At 48.7% G+C, this 21,499-nt stretch overlaps 1 protein-coding gene across 2 annotated transcripts in view; it reads left to right on the top strand.

Moving 5' to 3' along the window:
• Positions 1-386: 386 nt before the first annotated feature.
• Positions 387-21,499, top strand: part of DOC2B (double C2 domain beta) — a 192,713-nt gene continuing 171,600 nt past the window's right edge. The window contains exon 1 of one of the 2 annotated variants that reach the window (XM_089772149.1): positions 387-1,383. In XM_089772149.1, coding sequence (XP_089628275.1) covers positions 615-1,383 — 769 coding nt within the window. In that variant the 5' untranslated portion in view covers positions 387-614. The remainder of the gene's footprint in view (positions 1,384-21,499) is intronic. The other variant, XM_075904663.2, reaches the window with a different exon arrangement.

Below are 21,499 nucleotides of genomic sequence, written 5' to 3'. Positions count from 1 at the left end.
CAAAATCTATTATACTGCACCCTCCCCCCTAGGCTCTGGTGTGGAGAGGGAAGTGGGGAGGGTCTTTCTCCTGAAGGCTGTCAGTGAGGGGCTTTGTTTGCTTCTCACTTCTGTGTGGCCCCCACTGATTTTTCTGTGGGTGAATGGCCCCACCCGATAAAGGTTCCTTGCCCCAACCAGAGAGCTGGGGATGGGGACAAGAACGGTTCTCCCAAGTCCTAGCTCCCCCCAGCCCAGCATCGGCTTCAGGCACAAGGGCAAGTCTGGCTGTCTCAGGGGCAGACCAAGCCGAACCCTGCAGCCGGTCCCTTGGGCTCCGCGGGCTGGTGAGTCCAGAACCCTCCCGAGTCGGTTCCTCCAGGCTGAGCGGTGCATGGGGCAGAAGGGGCGGGTGGGTTCCCGGCGACTTATCCCGGCAAGCAGGGTCCGGCAGGTGAGCCCAGCTCAGGGCTGGGAGCGGAGACCCCGCTCCCGCTGCGGCTCTGCGACAATCCGGGCTTCCCTGGCCGGAGCCTCGGGCAGACCCGCGGTTTCCTGCCCGTGCCTCGCTCGCTAGGTGCGGCGGCGGCGGCTCGGGAGCGGGGCTGCAGCGCGAAGGCTGCAACGCGCGGGCCATGTGTTGCTTCACCCCCGTGGTCTCCACCCAGCCCGGGCGCGCTGCAGAGCCGGTCCCCCCGCCGGGGAGGGCGAGGCAGGACGGCTCGAGCCCCGCCACAGAGCCCGCCCTTGTGCAGCACCCGGCGCTGGGGCAGGGAGGGAGGGAGGGAGGAGGGGGGGGGGCGGCTCGCGCAGCGCACACCTGCCCCGGCCCGCGTGCCGGTGCTCCGCTTGGCGGCGAGCCGGTGACATCACCCGCGTGCCCACCCCCCTCCCGCGGAGCCCGCTCCCTCTCCCCCGCGCGCGCGGGCGGCGCGGGCACTGTCTGCCAGGGCGGCCGGCGGCAGCGGCGGTGCGGCGAGGCTGGCCGGGGCCGAGAAGCGCCCGCCCGAGCTGCCCCCGGGAGCCCGCCCGGCCGCCGTCTCCTCCGCGGGGGGCGCGTCCCGCCCGCAGCCGCCTGCATGACACTCCGCAAGGGGGAGAGAGCGACCATCAGCATCCAGGAGCACATGGCCATCGACGTCTGCCCCGGCCCCATCAAGCCCATCAAGCAGATCTCCGACTACTTCCCGCGCTTCCCGCGCGGCCTGCCCGCCGCCGCCAGCCGCCCCCCCGCCGCCGCCAGCCGCCCGCCCCTCAGCCCCGCCGAGGCGCCCCGCGACGAGGACGAGGACGTGGACCGGCTCTTCGGGGCGTACGGCGCCAGCGGCCCCGCCGAGCAGCCCGCCCGGCGCCCGGCGGAGGAGGAGGCGGTGGACGCTGAGGGCTACGAGTCGGACGACTGCAGTAAGTTACCAAGCCCCCCCCGGTCTCACAGCCCGGCTCTCGGGGCCTGCCAGGCTCGGGCGCAGCTCGCTGGGAGAGACCCCCCCCGCCCCCCTCAGGTGGAGCTCGCTGGGAGAGACCCCCCCCGCCCCCCCAGAGACCCCCCCCCGCCCCCCTCAGGTGGAGCTCGCTGGGAGAGACCCCCCCCGCCCCCCTCAGGTGGAGCTCGCTGGGAGAGACCCCCCCCCGCCCCCCTCAGGTGGAGCTCGCTGGGAGAGACCCCCCCCCGCCCCCCTCAGGTGGAGCTCGCTGGGAGAGACCCCCCCCCGCCCCCCTCAGGTGGAGCTCGCTGGGAGAGACCCCCCCCCGCCCCCCTCAGGTGGAGCTCGCTGGGAGAGACCCCCCCCCGCCCCCCTCAGGTGGAGCTCGCTGGGAGAGACCCCCCCCGCCCCCCTCAGGTGGAGCTCGCTGGGAGAGACCCCCCCCGCCCCCCTCAGGTGGAGCTCGCTGGGAGAGACCCCCCCCGCCCCCCTCAGGTGGAGCTCGCTGGGAGAGACCCCCCCCGCCCCCCTCAGGTGGAGCTCGCTGGGAGAGACCCCCCCCCGCCCCCCTCAGGTGGAGCTCGCTGGGAGAGACCCCCCCCCGCCCCCCTCAGGTGGAGCTCGCTGGGAGAGACCCCCCCCCCGCCCCCCTCAGGTGGAGCTCGCTGGGAGAGACCCCCCCCCCCCCCTCAGGTGGAGCTCGCTGGGAGAGACCCCCCCGCCCCCCTCAGGTGGAGCTCGCTGGGAGGAGACCTCCCCCGCCCCCCTCAGGTGGAGCTCGCTGGGAGACCCCCCCCTCAGGTAGAGTTTCCACCTCTCAGAGCGAGCTCGCCGGGGGCGACCCCCCCCCTCCGAGCTCGCTGGGAGAGAGCTGCCCCCCCCCACTCCCCTCAGGCAGCGCACGCAGGGCGCAAAGAGCCACCAGTTGCCGCGGCGCTGCTTGGGCGGGGCGGGGGGCTCGCCGCGCTCGGGCTCTCCTGCCGGCCGTTGGGGTCCAGGCTCGCGGCTCTGCCCTCCCAAGGAAGGGCCCCTGGCGGCCCCTCTCGGGCCGGCTCCCTCGGAGCGGGCGAAGTGCTCCCCTGCCGTGCAGACGGCGCCGCTGTGTCACCCGCGGGGGCTCGCGGCTGGATTTAACCCCGCCCCCCGGGTCTTTGGCCCCCCGTTTTAGCGCCTCGGGGCGGCGGCATCCGCACCAGTGACCCCTCGTGAATCAAGAGGGGCCGGATCCTGCCGGGGGGGGGGGAGTCCATGAGGAGTGGAAGGTGCTTGGCTGCTTTCAGGATCAGGCCCAAAGTCTGAAACTAGGAGAGGACTTAGGGAAGGAGAGGAGTGAAGAGCCAACACTCCCTTCTAGGAAGGCAAGGGTGACCTCCCAGGAAGCTGGAGATGCTGTTCAGAGTTGGGAAGGATATAGTCCTCTCTTTGAGAAATGTTATAGCTCTCTACTGTTGCTTTTATTTCCCCACTTCCCTGCCAGTAGCTGGCTAAACTCAGGCTTCAGACACAATAGTCAGATCCTGATCCCCTGAAATCACTGCTGTTACCCTGTAAATTGCGCAACCACCACTGAGATCAGAAGCTGCCCAGTATGAATCAGTAGGACCAAGCTGTTGGGCCAAATTTGGGCTTTGGTGGCACTGCGCATGTGTGAGCCCCAAACAACTGTTTTCTGTCTTCATAGCCTTGTAACCCAGGTTCAGTGGCACATGTCATCTGCTTGGGAGCAGTCTTGATGAATCTTTCTAGTCTGCAAGAGAGGACAGTGCAATATTAAGCTGAATTCGCAGCCAGGCTGTTAATAACAACTTTAGCTGGATTTGGGTTATTGGCTGCTCTAGTTATTGGAATATCTTCGTTCATCCTGGCAATAGAAATTGGAGCAGTTAGTGGTGGGGCAGAGACACATGCAGGAGCAAAGTGCTAAGGGGCTCTGCATCTCTTTCCTGGGGTAAAAGCTGTTAGGATTTTTCAGGATTTTAGACTTTGGGCTCTAAAACCCACTGTCCACCCCCACTAGGTAGTCATTTGGAAGGACTAAACATGTTCGAGTCAGCCCTCCTGGTCTTTCTCATTGACACCATGGAATCAATTAAACTGGTTTCCAATGGGCCAGCTGGTGTTTGTCTTGTTGCAGTTAAAGTTAAAAATATGTTTCTTACAGTATAACAGGTGGCAGCAAAACTGCTGATGCTGGTTTGCCAGATGTGGTTATTTTTCCACTAGTAAAGAGGCAAGAACTAAAATACTCTTCCTGCTTGCAAGAGAGCAGTTAATGTTTGGTGGTATTTGTATGACATAATCTGAATGCCCTGACCAAGACTGGGACCCTACTGTGCTAAGTACCCTACATACACCTAGTAAGGAGTGCAGTCCCTCCTGCTCAGAGTTTACAAATGAAATAGAAAAGACAGGTGAAAGAATTATCATCCCTATTTTAGGGATGGGAAACTGAGGTGCAGAGAGGTTGAGAGACTGGCCCGAAGTACCACAGGAAGTCAGTGTCATAACTGGGATGTGGTCACAGATCTCCTGAATATAAGTCCAGTACCTTAACCTCATGTCTTCACTGACTGATGCATGAGTCTGCAATGTCCGTGTACACCTGGAATAATGATGTGGTGCAGAAATAACAGTGATGTTTTAGAAGCATTGGGGGCTTTATTTCAGTAAGTGCTGTGAGCAAGGTGTCTGTGCAAGATACAATACAGGGACATTCTGGGATTGCAAAGATCAGAACACTTCCCAGCTGACTGGACTCTACAGGCTTTCCCAGGGAAATAATATTATCACGGAGACAGCATCTTGCCAAACTCCGGATAATCTGAGTGAGGAGATGCCAGGCATCATCTTCTTAGCTCAGAGGAGCAAGCCCACTGCCCTACATATGCTTTAGTATAAAAAAGCAGACTGCAGGTGAAACTGCAGAGCTGGAATTCATATGGAAACTTGACACTATCATACTGGGCTTGAATAGAGAGCTAGTTCACGACAAAAAGTAATTTCCCCCCTTTTTGATATTCTTCCCTTCTTATCAACTGTTGGGAGTGGGCCACATCTGCCCTGATTGAATTAGCCTCCTTAATGCTGGTCCTCTGCATAGTAATATAACACTCCCATCTTTGTATCGGTGTATATATCCCAGTCAAACTGTAATCCACATTATGCATCTGAAGTGGGCTCCAGCCCACAGAAGCTTATGCCCAAATAAATGTATTAGTTTCAAGTTGCCACAGGACCCCTCATTTTTCTGGCTTGTGTGAATCCCTGCTGGCCATGACACAGCAATGCTAGTGATGCATCAGATAGATACAGGCTGCTAATCACCTCTCTCGGCCTCTGTTGAAAGGCAAGTCTTGCCCTGCAGAGATCCTGCAGGAACTCAGGGAAACTTCTGTTACTAGACATTATCTCCCTCCAAAATGATCAGTAGAGCTCTTTCCCCATGGCTGCACTTCTCATCTAGCTCCAAGGAGACGTCCCAATTATAAGTAACAGTACTTAGCCTTTGCTGGGGATGAACTGTGTGTATTGGCACAACATGGAGGGGAAGGATACTGGTGCCTGTGGCTGTGCCTCGTCAGGTGACATGGTTCTAGTTCTTGGCTTGGCCAGTGCCTTGCTGTGTGAGCTTAGGCAAATCACTTCACAGATCCGTGTCTGTTGCCCTCCATGGAAAGTGGAAATACTGAAATTTACCCACCCTTCCAGGGCTGTAACTCTTCTCTTCGGAAAGCCTTTTGAGAGAGTCTCTTTTCCAGCTTGGTTTACTTCTCTAGCCTGATGTTATTTCATCACCACCTTTCTTTTCTGCTCTTTTCAGTTTGACCATTCCCCTTTGACACTGGGGTGTTTCCCAAGCTTGGCCCCCAATATTTCCAGAGGTAACAGCTAGGATGTTAATTAACATTTAAAATGTTAACTGGTTAAATACTAGGTTTAACTGATTAACTGTGGAGTAGCCCCCACCTGTGGCATGGCGGTGCCACAAGCAAGTGGTTACTCCAGCTGAGCCAGACCTCCACACAACAGGCGGGGGGCTGCTTGGGCCAGGCCGGGCCCGCTGTGAGTCGGGTGGGGGGCTGCTTCACCCTAGTAGGGCCACTGGTTAATTGGTTACCCATAAGTATCACCCAATAAGGGTAATGCTTCTTAGCCGGTAATTGGTGAACCCTTTACATTGCTAGTAACAGCAGGGGGATTGGTAGGGGCAGGAGGTGGCTAAATGAACCAACAAGCTGTTGCTGATCCTCCACCCCCTGAGATTTCTGTTGTAAAATCAGTTCAGACAGAAGAGAGAAGTGGAATAGACCTGTTGAGCCTTCTGGCCTGACCCCCACTCCCACCATCAATATAGGAGTGTTTCCAGTGACATTCTAGAGAAGGACCTCCCAGGTCCCATCTGGTCCATTCTCCGAACAGTGGAGGTTCTAGCCCTCAGTTCAATGCCATTTTGAAATGCCGTAAGTCATCTACTCTAACCTTCTATCTCCTAGATACCCCCTTCAAACTGTCTGCCTCTATAGCAGGCAACTCCTCCTTCCTGAAGAGCACAGCTTACGGCAAACTCTTATTGAGATTGGGGGCATTTTTTTTGCTTGAGTATGAAGAGAATATACACAGAGTAAGGACTCCATCAGGGTTTCAGCCCAGCAGAGAGAATCCTTCAGTTACTCTCTTAAAAATGTCTACATCTTGTTTCCTTCCTAGAGATTCTTCTAAATCTTCAAAGGCTTAAAGAATGCAGGGAGAAAACCTGCTATTTGCATCATTGCTTTTAAGAGTAGAAGAGCATGTTTTAATTCTGGTGATTTGCAAAATCAAAACCATAAGGAGCAAAGAAGAATGTGGATTCCTGCAAGGGAGGGATGCAGACACAAGGCTTAGGGGTGCAGAGAGAAACCCACTAGGGCTGGAATTTCCAGCTGTTGGAGATGGTGCATGTTGGGTGGGATCTGCTGCACTGGGGTTTCTCCACCAGAAGAGAGGGGCCTAAGGCTCAGACTGACTCAGAACATGGAGGACTAGTTCAGGGAGAGAGGCTCTAGATTGTGGCGGGAGGGCGGCGGGGAGGGGGAGAGAAGAAGGAAAGGGAGAACAGGCAGATTGCAGTAAAGGGGAATAAAACAGTGACCTGGTTACAGCAGCTCCCCAAGGAGCTTTGGAAGCTTGCAGAGGAACTGAGGAAAACAACTCCAGTCTCCACAGACCAGCAAGGAAGAGGTGATAATCAGCCTGTTGAATATCTACTGCGAGAGCTGCCGTGAGTGAGCAGGACTGGAGGGGTCCAGCAGGGTAGATAAGGGGGAAGGGGGAGATGCAGGGTGGATTTATTTAAATCAAGGTGATTTAAATCATTGATTTAAATAATATTTTAAATCACTAAAGAAAAATAATTAATTTAAATCAAATTTCTCACTGATACTACTTTACATAGTTCTTCAAACAACAGTGCAAAACTGATCACTAAAACATGTTAATTTACATCTCAGAACAGCATGTTACATCCCCTAACAGAATACAGGACTATGTAGCACTTTAAAGACTAACAAGATGGTTTATTAGATGATGAGGTTTCATGGGCCAGACCCACTTCCTCAGATCAAAAAAAAAAAAAAAGTGGGTCTGGCCCACGAAAGCTAATCATCTAATAAACCATCTTGTTAGTCTTTAAAGCGCTACATAGTCCTATATTTTGTTTCAGCTACACCAGACTAACACGGCTACATTTCTATCACTATCCCCTAACAGGTTATACTTTAATTTTTTCAAGATAACTTTATTTTTTTATTTAATATAGGAAATAGTATATAATATTCATTACCTGTATCAAGCTGCAGATGCAGCAGCAGTACATTAGGAATGGTAAGAACTAAATCATATACACAAACACAATAGCACATGCATTTTATTAAACTAAATCTTAAATGTTACATGAATGTTTCACATTTGCAATTGCAGCAGTCTCCTGAGTTGTAGGCTGATGGCCGTAAACTTTTTTTTAATTTTCAAATTTTATTAACTCTAACAGACAAGTCCTCAGAACACTAACTGTCATTTTGAAGCAGATCAGATTCCAAGTTACCAAAAATGCTAAGACTGACTGTGCTTTGAGTGCACTTAACTTTGGAGTAAGCCCCATTGAAAACAAGTATAGGGTTTGGGATGGGGTTCCTTTTGGAAAGCTGAATTGTGCTGAAGTAAAATGAGGAATAGACTTATGGTATAACCATTATGATCTGTGACCATGATATTCCAAAATAAGGGACATGTATTATGTAATATGAAATAAGAAAATGACATTGGTGGCAACGAGGAGCCTGCGCTGGTGCTATAGCCTCCCGCAAAAATAGAGCTAGCTCTGGCTTCCTGCGGTGTGTGGGGGAAGACCCACGGCTCCGCGCCAGATCCAAAGCTGGATCTGGCGCGGAGCCTTGGGACATCCCCCACCCCCACGCTGCAGGAAAGAAGGCAGCATAGGGAAAGAAGGGAAGACAAAGTGTGCGCTCCTCCCCTGTCCACAACAGCACACGCGCCTTCTTTCCCTGTGCTCGGGGTGGTGGTGGTGGGGGGGGGTTTAAGATGGTGGGGCAGGATCCGGAGTGGCTGGATTTTTCAAAAAGAGCCACACTTCCATACTCTCAGGTACCGGTTGAGCTGCCTCTGCCCCCTCTCCTCTGGCCAGACTCTCCTACCAGCACCCTCCCCCCGGCCAGACACCCACCAGCACTCTACCCCAGTCAGACCTCCCACCAGCACCCTGCTCCTGCCCCCTCCCTCCTGGCTAGACAACTACCCCCAGCTTCCTCCTGTACCCTACTTTCCACCCAGATTCTGCTCCCCCATCCCTATCCCACTCACTGGCAGCCCTGTCCCGCACACTGGATCCCGCATTTTTTGTCCCCACCTCAGAGTGTAGAGGGCCTTACAAAATCCACTAACTCTGGACCTCCAGAAGAGTTAATCTGGCCTGAGGCCTTGAACCTCAGTCCTACCCTCCCCCCCATGGGGCTGAAGTGCCAGGGGAGTGAGGTGTCTCAAGTGGGGCCACATCAGTGAGGCTTGGGTGGGTTTTGGAGGGGTTGGGTTTTTTGCATCTCTCTTGTGTGGTCCCCAGCTGATTTTCCTATGGGTCAGTGGCCCCTGATCCAAAACAGGTTCCCCACCTCTCCCATAAATAAAGACAAGGATGAAACGTTGTGTGTTGGACATAATATTTTATTAAAAATGAAGCCTGACCAACAAGCCCCCATTTGGCCACAGCATCATAAAACTCCTGCACCTCTCTCAGACCCCAAACCTGAGCCCATCATACACCTGAACCCCTGCCCTGAGCCCTTCTCATCTTCAAACTCCTGCACCCCCATATCTCCAGTCTTCTGCCACAACACTCCAGCACCATCCACACATCGCAAACCTGTCCCCGGAGCCCATCATACTCCCAACCCCCCCTGCCCTGAGCCCCTCATATACCCCCAAACCAAACTCCTGCACCCCACCTCCACCAGCCTGCAGCTTGCTCAGCACCCCAACCCTCCATCTGACCCCAACACTCTTCAGCCTAGAGTCCCCTCCCTGAGCAAGCATCCCCTTCTCCACATTCTCCTGCACCCAAATTCCCTGACAGAGCTTGCACCTCTTACCCCTTCCCACACCCAAATCCCTCATTTTCACCCCAGAGCCTGAACCTCCTGTCTCAACCCAGTGAGAGTGAGTAAGGGCTGGGGACAGAAAATGATGGAGAGAAGGGGAATGGAAAGGGTGGGGCCTCAAGGAAGGGGTGAAGTAGATCTTGGCTTGCCCTGACATTTAAAATAGATCTTGGGTGTACAAAGGTTGGAGACCTCTGTTGTCGGGGAATATAGGAAGCAGTGTGTGCGCTGAATAATGTTTTCCCTTTTCCTTTCCAGTCCACTACAATGTTCCTTTCTATGCTGCCTCCATCCTTTCCTATATGTTGTGTCTCTGTCTTTAGACAATGTCTTAACTAACTCTGCTGTGCTTAGCCCAGGTTCACCACCACATAAGTACAGAACAAAAACAATCCTATCCAGCCTGTGTCTGTCTTTGCACATGTTTCTCAGTAGACTAGCAGCAATTGAAAGCCCAGAACTTTCAAGGAGCAAAAGCTGGATGATAGGCTGGACAGAATAGAACCGTTAATTTGTTTTTATGAGACTCTAAGTGGAAGGGTAGCATGTTTGTTATTAAGTGAGAAATTTAGTATTGGCCCTCCTGCCCTACCTGTGATCCTTGGATTGCCGACCACCATGTCTCCTACCCTGGTGCTCTGACCACAAGGAAAAGTTGATGCAAAGGCAAGAGAAGCCAGTGAAGGAGCTGGGACTGAGGAACAAATCATTGATGGATCAAAGGGGTGAAGCTAGAAGGTTAAGGCCAAAGGAGAAATCTCTCCTAGTAAAGAAGCTGATGATACACCGGGCCAGGTGGACGGAGGAACACCACTTGCAAGTTGTATCTGAGGGCCAGAGAAGTATTATTCTTTATTATTAATTGCATTACTATAGCCCGTAGGAACCCCAGTCATGGACAAGGACCTCATTTTGCTCAATGCTGTACAAACATAGAACACAAAGACAGTCTCTGTCCAGGGGAGACTGGTGATGAGGGCCTGGGGGCCATCAGCCACATGATACCCCCACAGCCTGGGGAAGGGCTGCGCTGCGCCAACCCCACTCTGCCCCAGATTCCCATCTCTTTCCGCTTCTGCTCTGCCCCCTCCCTGCCCTTGCTCCACTCTGTCTCCACTTCTTCCCTGACCTTGCTTTGCCCCTGCCTCACATCTTCCTCCACCCAAGGTGGCCCAGGGGAATAGCAGAAAAGGGGGGTTGATGCTGGCAGCAGGGTTCTGGCCCCCTGCACACACTGGCAGCAGCAGGGGAAGTGGAACAACGCGGCCCCAACTTGCCCTGTTCCTCTGACAGTTGCTCTGCTACCTGCAGGTGAGTGTTGGGGTGGACTCTCCCCTCCCGAGTGACAGAGCTGGAGGAGCAGAGTGAGCTGGAGCCATGTTGCTCCACTTCCCTCACCACTGCTGGTGAATGGGGTGGGGGCAGACCTCTGCCGTGAGAGGCTGGCTGGCCCCTTGCTCCTCCTGTCCATGGCATTTGGGGGACACATGTTTGACCCCTCATGTCTCCCATGCATTACCCTGTCTCCACCCCAGACAGCTCACAATCTAGGTATAAGACAAGAGATGGAGATAGGGGAGCAAAGGAGAACATTGAAACTGTATTGGTCAGCACGCCCAGTAATGGTCTCAGCACACCAACAGCCTAACATTGACAAGAAGTGCACTTTAAGCCACTGGTTCAACGTGGCCCTTTCAGTGTCTGTCTGACTGTCTAGTGATGGCAGGCTGCTCTCGTGGATAAGGCCCTGAACTAGGAGTCAAGCAAGATTTTTATCACTGTTCTGAGCTTCCCTGTGACCTTGGATAAATCATTCCGGCTCTCAGTGGCTATACTGTTTTGTGGAGATAATATTTCCCATGTGAAGGTTGCAAAAATGAGCTTGTGGATATCTGGGAAGTGCTGTGCCTGTCTCTCACTGGGGGGTGCAGTGCCACGGGGACATGCCAGAGTTTTATTCTTGTACTTGAGTTGCTTTCTGTACATGATTCAAAATCAGGCTGAGCCTTTGAGATGTACAACCATTTGTTCTGTTGAGTTCCTTTTCTTCAGATGGTTTTCATTGTTTCTAATTGAGCTGCTAATGAGGTGTCAAAGCACTTACACAAATTAAGGTAAAGAGATGTAAGGGGTAAGTAATTGGAGGGTGAGGGGAGGCAAACACCCACAAAATCAGTTTGGTACATTTTACCAGATCACAAGCAACTGTAGCGTGTCTTTTTGACAGTGGGGAAGGATCTTACTATATATTTATTGGAACACTGTAGTTCTCCCATCTTCTTCCCAGTAGCCTGCAACCTGCCAGGGAAACAAGTCTCTGTGTTACACACATTATTATGGTGTCTGGGTACCAATAGAAGTATAAAAAGCAAAACAGATTGAAAAACTGTCTTCTATTCCATTTCCTTTATAATACACTGCAGAGAGTGCATGTGCATGGATTTTTTATTAGTTATTGTTACAATATTTGCTGCTGTTAGGGAAATTATGCCAGATCATCGTTCAGGGCTGCTTTTACATAGTTAGAGCTGTTGCTCATGTTTCTTTTTGCTGTATAGTCAGCTTGTTGGTCCAGAGCAATTGGTTATTCTCAGACGGTCTGTCAAACACTAATGATATCTTTGTTCGGATCTAAAGTAAGCCAATCTTAGCAGCATGGCGTCATGTTTGGGGGGCATAGAGCTGGGGGCCGTGGATGCTGGGTTCTATTGTGATGCCATCAGTGACTGTGTGAATTTGGGCAAGTCCTTTATCCTCTGTCTGCTGCAGTTCCCCACCTGTAAAACATCATAATACCTAACCATCTTCGTAAAAGGTTTTGAGATCCTCTGACGAAAGGTGCCATCTGAGTGCAATACATGTAGGCATTATAGGAACTGTATCAGACAAGAAGCTGTGTTAGTCTATTTCAGCAAAAACAACTAGGTGTCCCTATGGCAATTTAAAGACTAATACATTTATTAGGGCATAAGCTTTTGTGGACTACAGCTCACTTCAGTCAGATGTATGAAGTAGAAGCTTCAGTTTGAAGGGATTTCTATATGCATACAGAGATAGGAGTGTTACCTCAGTGCTAATGAAGCTAATTCAGGTAGGAGGACTAATACAAATAATCCCCACGAACTATATACCGTGCAACAGAAACACTAACTCAGGAACCAATTCCTGTGACAAACCCTGTTGCCAACTGTCTCCACATATTTACCCTAGTGACACATCATAGGACCTAACCACATCAGCCATACCATCAGGGGCTTGTTCACCTTCTCTGCTAATGTGATATACGTGCCGTCATGTGCCAGCAGTGCCCCTCTGCTGTTATATTTGACAAACTAGACTGTGTCCCTGCAAAAGAGTAAATGGTCACAAATCAGATATCAAGAGCACTTTAACCTCCCAGGACACTCAGCAACAGACTTGAAAGTTGCCATACTTGAGCAAAAAAACTTCAAAACTAGATTTCAGCTGGTGAAACTGCTAAGCTGGAATTCATATGCAAACTTGACACCATCAGAATGGGTCTGAATAGGGAGTAAAAATGGCTACCTCATTACCAAAAGTAATTTTTCCCTTTAAGTTTTCCCACCTTCTCATAAGATGTTGGAAGTGGGCCATAATCCACCCTGATTGAATTAGCCTCATTAGCGCTGATGTAACACTTCCAAATCTGTTTGCATGTAAATCCTTGCCAAGTGAAGCTTCCACTTGGTGCATCTGACGAAGTGAGCTGCAGCCCTAATACATTTGTTAGTCTTTAAGGTGCCACAGAACTCCTCATTATTATAGGAACTGTAACTTTCAGATAATAATACTGAGTCAAGAGTCACTGAAGGCTACTGTTACACATAGTTCAATACATCTTTTTTCACAGTATTTAGTTTTTGGAGTAAGTGCTACGTTAGTTTTTGATATGCTGTTCTTTGCCAGAGAGAACAGCAGATAGTGCAGTGTTTGTTCAGTATCTGTGAAGGCAGTTCTTGGGATGAGGTACTTACTTGGGAATATGGGTGTTGGCAGATGGGTTGAGATTTCTTATGCCTGCTTCTCTCTCATGGCAGGTGTGTATGTGTAATTAAAGGAAATTACATTTAGAATATACCCAAACTCCTCCGACAGGAAGCTGACCTGCAAGGCCCTAGAATTCTGCTTCCGTGCAGTAGAGAACTGATAGTGTTATAAATATCAGCTGTAGGAAATGTTATTTCTAGCTCAGATCACAGGCCTATCCTGATGTACTGCATCTTGTGACATCTGCTACAAGTGATTCACTGAGAGAGTTTCTTAGGAAGACATTTATTTTGGGCGAAGAAAATCATTAAGCAGCTAAATCCTAATGAAGATATTAACTACCAGCTGTTTAAAGGTGGTGATGAGAACAGAGGCACCAAGAGATGCAGAGTCTACAGATGACATGGCAATGTTAGCTGATAACATAGACCTGTGAACAAAGATGCTGGGAATAAGCAAGGGGGAGAAAACTCAGTTTGGAAATGATCAGGATATTTACATCCGCAAAGCAGCTCCTTAGCATATGTTGCTTCTGCTATTAATAACCCTTTATTTGTCTTTGCAATTCAGATTATGCAAAAAGAATATTTTTACTACACAAATTACCATTGATTTCAACAGGTGCCTGGATAATATTATAGTAATTTTATTGACACTGTATCAAGTCCAACATGCCAGCAACCAATAGTCAATGGAAGTGATTTATTTGAATAAGTGAGATTTTAAATCCAAGGTTTAAGTGCATTAAAGCACTTGTGACCTTTTTGCAAGTAGAAAACTGTTAAACCTGGTGGGTTGGTGTATTGCAGCTTGAGTAACACATCAATCAGACTAGGGATTTAAGTGACTAGTAGAGTCACTACTCAGCTAGTTGCTTCACCCTCTCCCCCGCTGCCTCTGTATCAGAGGCAACAAGTGGAGGGAAGCGAGAATTGGTGCTTAAAAGTCAGTTCCCCCCAGCACCTTCTCCACAGTGCGGGGGGGCAGTGTAGGCAGAGCTGCAGTGGTCCCCGGGGCACTGTGCCGGGATTATTCAGTCCTGGCTCACGTTGCCCCCCAGGAGCTAACCTCGCTGCAGCTATGCACTTTAAATGTAGTAAGACTTTCAGGTGTGATTTAGGGATGTTAAATATCGGTTAATTAACTAATTGAGTAGATGATGGAATTTCCATCGACTACGCGATTAGTCGATAAGAGGGACACTCCTTCTGTGGTGCTGCACTTTAAATGTAGGAAGAGCCTGCCGGGCTTTTACTACATTTAAAGTGTAGTGCTACAGCAGGAGTGCCCCCTCCCCCCCCCCCCCCCGTTGACTAATTGGGTACTTTATTAGTTAATTAACCGATACTTAACATCCCTAAATCAGACCTGAAAATCTCCTTACAGTTTCACTTGAGATATTTTACTGATTGAAAGGCATTTATATGGGATAAACTATTCTTCTTTACTACTTATCTTGAGACAAAGTGCAGTCCTGCTGTATGTTGTTGGAAAGCTGCCATGTTTGACACCAAGCGATGGCTGCATTTCAATGGTGGGGAATACAGTTTGTGTACATATAATTCACCAAGAGCTCTGCTAGCCAGTCAGCTGAGAGTTTTTCTATGGGAGCAGGTCAGTATTCCTTTCTGATGAGTTTTTTGCTGCAGTTTTTAAGGGGCATTTGTTTGCACTGTAATTACTGTGTTGAGAATAGATCAAAGGTGAATGGATTTTGGCTAGGCTAATTAGACTCTTTCCTGTAAAGAACTGTTATGCTGGAACCAGGCTGGAATTCCCATCTGTCTTAGGTACTTCTTTGGTTTCCATTCTCTTTGAACCTGAACATCTCATGATCTTTATTCCATTTCTTTTCACAGCACCCCTGTCAGGTAAAGGCAGTATTAGTATCCCCAGTGTATAGAAGGGAAGGGAAGCAGAGAGAGACTTGAGTCTAGTCAATGCCTAAACCCTAGGTCTTAGCTACATCACTCAGGGTTGTGAAAAATTTTATGCCCTGTGCTATGTATTCAAGTCAATTTAAACTCCACTCTAGATACAGCTAGGTCAGGAATTCTCAAACATTTTTGCATGGTGAGCTCCTTCTCACAACAGAATTACTAAGTGGCTCCAGGATGGAGGACAGAAGCTATCCTGTCCTCCATCCTGGAGTCACTTAGTAACTCCAGGATGGAGGGGCGGCCAAAAACAAAGCCCGAACCCTGCCACGCCAGGTAGGGAGGCCAAGGCCAAAAGCCAAAGCCCAAGGTCTTCAGCCCCAGGCCAGGGCTCTAAAACCTGAGCCCCACCATCCAGAGCTGAAGCTGTTGGGCTCTGGCTTTGGCTCCAGGCCCCAGTTAGTCTCATGTCAGCTCTGATGACCCTCATTAAAATTAGGTCCCAACTCTCAGTTTGAGAAATGCAGAGCTAGGTTGATGGAAAAGTTCTACTAATATAGTTACCACCTCTCAGAGGGGACAAACCTCTTCCATTGGCTTAGGAAGCATCTATGCTAGAACACTGTTTTTCAACCTTTTTTTATAAAGTACCCCTTTTTCAAAAAATAAACCCAAAAATCCACACATTATAAGTACCCCCAGTACCTACAATTTTCAGATACACAAAATTATTTTTACCATTGCAACACATTTGTTTAATCAACTTAATTGTATCTGGGTGGGCGATGAAATTTTTGGGTGTAAAAAGTACAAAAATAATAAAACACTGTAAAACTTAAAACAAAAATTCATTTTTTTTCCAAATTTCAATTGTGTTGACGTATTTCCCCAAACTTCCCAAGAGTATGCCTTAGGGGACTGGTACCACTAGTTGAGAAACACTGTGCTAGAGCACCATAGTTGTGCCACTATGCTGTAATGAATATAGACCTTTTCCATGGTCAGTCAGGAAGTGTGTGGTGGACAAGAATTTGAACCTGGGTCTCCTAAGTCATAAGCTAGTGCTTTAATCACTACTAGACCATTCTCTTCTCTAGATCATGTGTCCTGACATATCCCCAGCTGGTTTACAATCCATGAGCCAAACTCAGCATCAGAGCAACCAGATGCTTTTACCATGTCAGACAGTGGGAGTTGCCTCAACTTACACCAGGGTTGAATTTGCCAGAGCATATCTGCTGTTTGAGCTATGGATGGCATATGGGGAAGCCTGATGTTAGTTTCCTCCACAAAATGGCAGTGATGGGGGAGCAATCCAGTTTTTATCCTGTCTTAGCAGTTCTAATTCAGTGAAAATTCAGGTAGGCTCTTTGAGGGAGATCTGCACACAGGGCTCATGTCTTCCCAGGTGTCCTCCTTCCTCCTCCTGGCTGCAGCAAAGGTCTGAGACCAGGCCACATGGCTAGTAGCCTCAAGCAATTCAAGCCAATGAATGAACCATGTGGCAGTGTCTTAATAGGCCTAAATTTGAGTGGACTGGCTCTTCCCATCCCCAGCAATTTGCCATTTGTTAACCTTTTCATCCCATCTCTTTTGGTGTGGACTGTTTAGGAGACCAGAGTTCCACCCAAGCTCCTTTCCAAGGCAAGTACTAGTGGCACAGAAGGGATTCTGCAGCTAAACTTGCTGACTGCCATGGATTTTACTCTCATTGACCATGAGCCATAGCTTACTGGAGTCAATAGAAGGTTCTTACCAACTTTAGGAAGCTTTCAGGCAGACTCAGGCAATATAGCTTCCTCCTTTCCCCCTTTTGGGTTCCTCTATACAGCAGTGTTGTTTCAGAACAATGGCCATTATTCCGAAATAACAGTGCGAGTGTCTACTCAGCAATTCCATTATTTCAAAATAAATTCAAAATAACGGATGGCTTATTCTGACGTCTGTAAACCTCATTCCACAAGGAATAACACCTATTCCAAAATAGCTATTTCGTAATAGCAGTAGTGTGGATGCTCCACAGCTGCTATTTCAAAATAGCTCCTCCCCAGGGCCATTCAAAGTAATTACTACGCAGTGCCTTGTAGGGATCTAAATTGAGGTTGCATGTCCACATTAGGGAAGCCTGCCTTGGACTAATTTTGAGGCTTCCCTGTACTGTAGGCGTGCTATTTCGAAATAAGCTATTTCAGAGTATTTCTTCTGGAATAGCTTATTTTGAAATAAGCATGCAGTATAGACGTACCCTTTCAAATTTTTGCATGTGCTCATGGGTGCTGCATTAAGCATGCCTGCAGTGATGCCAAAGGGGATCATTAAGTATACTGCTTTATTTTATTGGTATTCCAAAAATAGCTATTAGATTGCATCTGTGTACACTGACACCACTATTGCACTGCCAACAAGTCATGGTCTTCCAAAATGCCACATAGGTCGAGTGCTGAAGAGCAAAACGCTCAGAGTAATAGGATGTGTGGAGAGGGTGGAAAGCCACAATTGTGATTACATCTGCCTGATGACCTGGCAGAGATCTGGAGTTAATGGGAGTTGAAGGCGCTGCAGGAACAAATCTGAGCTGCCAGGTGCTGAGTGCCCTCACCTATCATTTGACTTGTAGAGACTGAATTCCCCATGGCAGCTCCTGGCAGACAAGTCGCTTGGTTTACTCTACTCGTTTGTAGATATCAAAGAGTTCTTCCTCCCTATGTCTCTGCAGCAATCAAATGCCATAGAAAATTTGGCTTTGAAAGCATCTCCTTTCAGTGTGACTCTTAATGCTGAGAAGAGATGACCCCGCTGCACAGTGGTGAGCATCTCCTTTTGCCCCTTTGCAGAGACTCTGCTGTTGAACTGTCTTGGTGAGTCACGTTGCATGTGTGCAGGGACCTTCTCTTAACAGCTGCTCCATGACTGATCTCTTCATTCATCGTTCCGATATTTCAAAGCCCAAGTGCTTGCTAAGTTTTTCATCTTTATATTTAATACCAAAGGCAGTTTTTGTGCTTGTTAATTGCAATGCTGTATTTCATTAAAAAGAGAGAGAAAGAGAGAGATTTGAAGGCCATTTTAAAATTGAAATTACTGAAAGTGTAATTGCTCATGACATTAGGGACCATTTAGTACCGTAAAACATAATTGCATCTCTGAACTGTTCTGAGCAGATAAGTGAGCATTCCTAGTTTGAGAAGATAGAAGACCTATGAGGACTCCGTCTTCTAGCTACACAAAGAATGGGCTCTGTGGACAGGAGTCCGTCTGAGGTTCGACACTATCCCGTCCTTAACCTCTGCAAAGTGGAGAAATATGCATTCCTGTAGCCTTAAGTGTTTTTTGGGAAAACAAAAATCCTTTGAGCAGGGGAACAGGTGGAAGCGGGAAGACTTTTTTGTTATTTTCTCATTCCTGATTCCATTGAAGTCAACACTAGCAAAACACCCTTTGCTGCTGGGAGGACTAGAATCCACTCCCACAGGCAGGGAAGGACCCCTGCCTTATCCAGTAAATGCTGCTCTCTCCTGTTTGCTTGAAAGTAGCACTGACTGAATTGAAATGTCTCTCCTCTTGCATTCCAGAGAGCCTGCAGGCAGCCTGCCTTGGGCTGTGACCCTACCAGAGTTCACCAGCTCAGTGGGGTAAGCTATGAGCAATCCAGGTATGGGAGACCTACATGGAAAGCCCTGGTGTTGTAGAGAATCGGAGTTGGTAATTCAGAAGAGCAGCCTGTCCTCGAGTCCATGCTGAAGCTAGGAGAGTGCTAGCATGTCTCTGGGATACCTCTCAAGGGCAGGAGTTTTGAAAGCACTCAGCTTGCCCCATTTGGAATCAATGCTAAAACATACCATTGACTTCAACAGGAGCAGAGTTAGACCAATCATGAGTCACACTTTAAGGTCCTGACTGCTTACAGTCATTGAGGACTAGAAGGGTTGTGAGCACACTCAGCACCTTGCAGGATCTGTTTCTACAAGTCTCCATGTAGAAGTATTAGTTGGAGTCATATGCAAACTGTTTTCCAATAGCTTCAGCTCCCTTACCTACCACGAACCTGTAGCTAGTGCCAGTGGGACCATGCGGTAGTCACTGCTGGGCAGGAAAGTTCTCCCTTTATACTTTGGAAAGTTTCTGGAAAGGATTTGGTTTCTTTTCTGGATGAGAAGTGCTTCAGATGTATAGGGTGTTACTGTTCTGACAGTAATCACAATTACTGTGTGCCCTTGTAGCCAAGAAGGCTAATGGCATATTAGGTTGCATTAAGAGGAGCATTGCCAGCAGATCCAGAGATGTCATCATTCCCCTTTATTCGGCTTTGGTGAGGCCGCATCTGGAGTACTGTGTCCAGTTCTGGGCCCCCCACTACAAAAAGGATGTGGACGCATTGGAGAGGGTCCAGCGGGGGGCAACCAAAATGATTAGGGGGCTGGAGCATATGACTTATGAGGAGAGGCTGAGGGAGTTGGGTCTGTTTAGTCTGGAGAAGCGAAGAGTGGGGGGATTTGATAGCAGCCTTCAAATTCCTGAAGGGAGGTTCCAAAGAGGATGGAGAGAGGCTGTTCTCAGTAGTGACAGATGGCAGAACAAGGAGCAATGATCTCAAGTTGTGGTGGGAGAGGTCCAGGTTGGATATTAGGAAAAACTGTTTCACTAGGAAGGTAGTGAAGCACTGGAATGGGTTACCTAGGGAAGTAGTGGAGTCTCCATCCCTAGAGGTGTTTAAGTCTCGGCTTGACAAAGCCCTGGCCGGGTTGATTTAGTTGGAATTAGTCCTGCCTAGAGCAGGGGGCTGGACTTGATGACCTTCTGAGGTCTCTTCCAGATCTATGGTTCTATGATTCTGTGATACTGTAGGGAGAAGAGTCAACTTTTCAGTCATCCCCGGTAAATTGCTGGGTTGGATTACACATTGTAACCCTATTAATACCCATGGACTTGTTAGTGATTTACTCCAATGCAAGCCAAGGGTGAATCAGGTTCTGCAGCTATAAAAACCTGTGGCTGTGCAATGGATACACTAATGCACCTACATGTCAGCTTGCAGCCTGTGGTGGATTCAGAATGCAACATTAGCTCACCCCCCTCCAAAAGCCCTTGACGTGCTGTAATTAGATTACAGAGGCAAAAATGCCTGAGCCTCTACCTGCTGAAGAGATCTTCAGAAATACTTCTCTGAAATCACAGTAAATTATCTCCATGCCTCCCAAGGAGACATGTACTGACATTTTGCATGGGGCTCTAAATGCACAACTTTACTTGCTGATTTTCAGGACCATTAAAATTAGTTTCAATGAAGGGAGGAATTAAAGCAGAAGAAAAACAGACCTTTCTTTTATAGTGCATTTAAAAAAAAACAATTTCTGAAGAAGGTTACTGAACCTGTGCTTTCTCTGAGGGTGAGCTAATCCAGCCAGTCCCCTGGCAGTCTTTTCATGGCTCCATTCTGATCTGCCTGGCACAAAATCCATGAGCAGATTATCTTGGGAGTAGTGATGCTGATAAGTATGGGGACTCAAAGTTTATAGACTCCCTTCTAATTAGTTCTATAACATTTTTTGTTACATAAATCAAACTCCTTTCCTTCAACCCTGCCACTTTGTGAGATTTTTCCCAATAGTAATCCCTGAAATATAAAGCTACATAGGAATTGGGAGGGGGGGAACCCCTTTCAGGTCATACATTCTTTCCGTTAGCTGGAGCAAGATTGTTCCTTACAATTGCTTTGCTAAAGTTTGGTTCCATCATCCAAACAATAGGGCATCATCCGCTTCCCACCAGGGAACTATTCTGCAGCTGAATAAATCTCACCATCATGAACGTTTCACCTTTGCTGAATAGCCTCCCATTGCTTCTAATGTCAGCGTCTTGCGCAGGACTAAATAATTTTTCTTCCTTTGTGTCACAGATATCCTGCAGGTAGTCTGAGATGGTGCTAGTATCTTCCTGCTGCTGGTTGATACATTGGCCAAGTTATTCCTATGCAAGTTCTTTCCAACTTTCCTAGGCAGTCAAACCATGTGGCCCTTTAATTATTTCATTTTCTCATCTCTGAACTCCTTTGTGTCTCTGGTAATGAGATGTCCAGAACTAAATACAATATGGTGTCTATTCAGGTCCAGTTAGATTGTCAAGGTTAATTGATCAGTTCTTCCCAATGCCGTGCTTGGTTAGCTGCTGTTTTTCCTAGAGGAGTTTGAATCATAATGCCACCAGTCCAGTATGTAAATTTTTTTTTTGCATTGTTGTGGCTCTGGTCGTTCTAGTGTATCAGAGACACCAGGTGATAGGTGAGAGAGTACCTTTTATTGGACCAACTTCTGTTGGTGAAGGAGACAAGCTTTTGTGCTGTGCTGTGCTGATCACTTCTTTGGTATTATGCAGTAGGGCACCTGCCATATTTCAAGGGATGCATTTTGGTTCTGTATCGTAGATGGTTTAAATCTTGATTGGGGTGGATCAGAACTGTTCTCTCTTTCTCTTAGGATGCTCAAGATCCAGATCTTAATGTTGTTGCAGTCTCTAGGTTGACCTGTTAGCCAGCGTAAGTTGCCTGAAGGAGCCCGTGCATTCT

This window comes from Pelodiscus sinensis, chromosome 21 (genome assembly GCF_052426305.1).
Source record: "Pelodiscus sinensis isolate ZL-2025 chromosome 21, ASM5242630v1, whole genome shotgun sequence".
NCBI classification, from domain to species: Eukaryota; Metazoa; Chordata; order Testudines; family Trionychidae; genus Pelodiscus; species Pelodiscus sinensis.
Note: the sequence above shows the minus strand (reverse complement) of the source record. Positions and strands in the feature narration are given on the sequence as shown.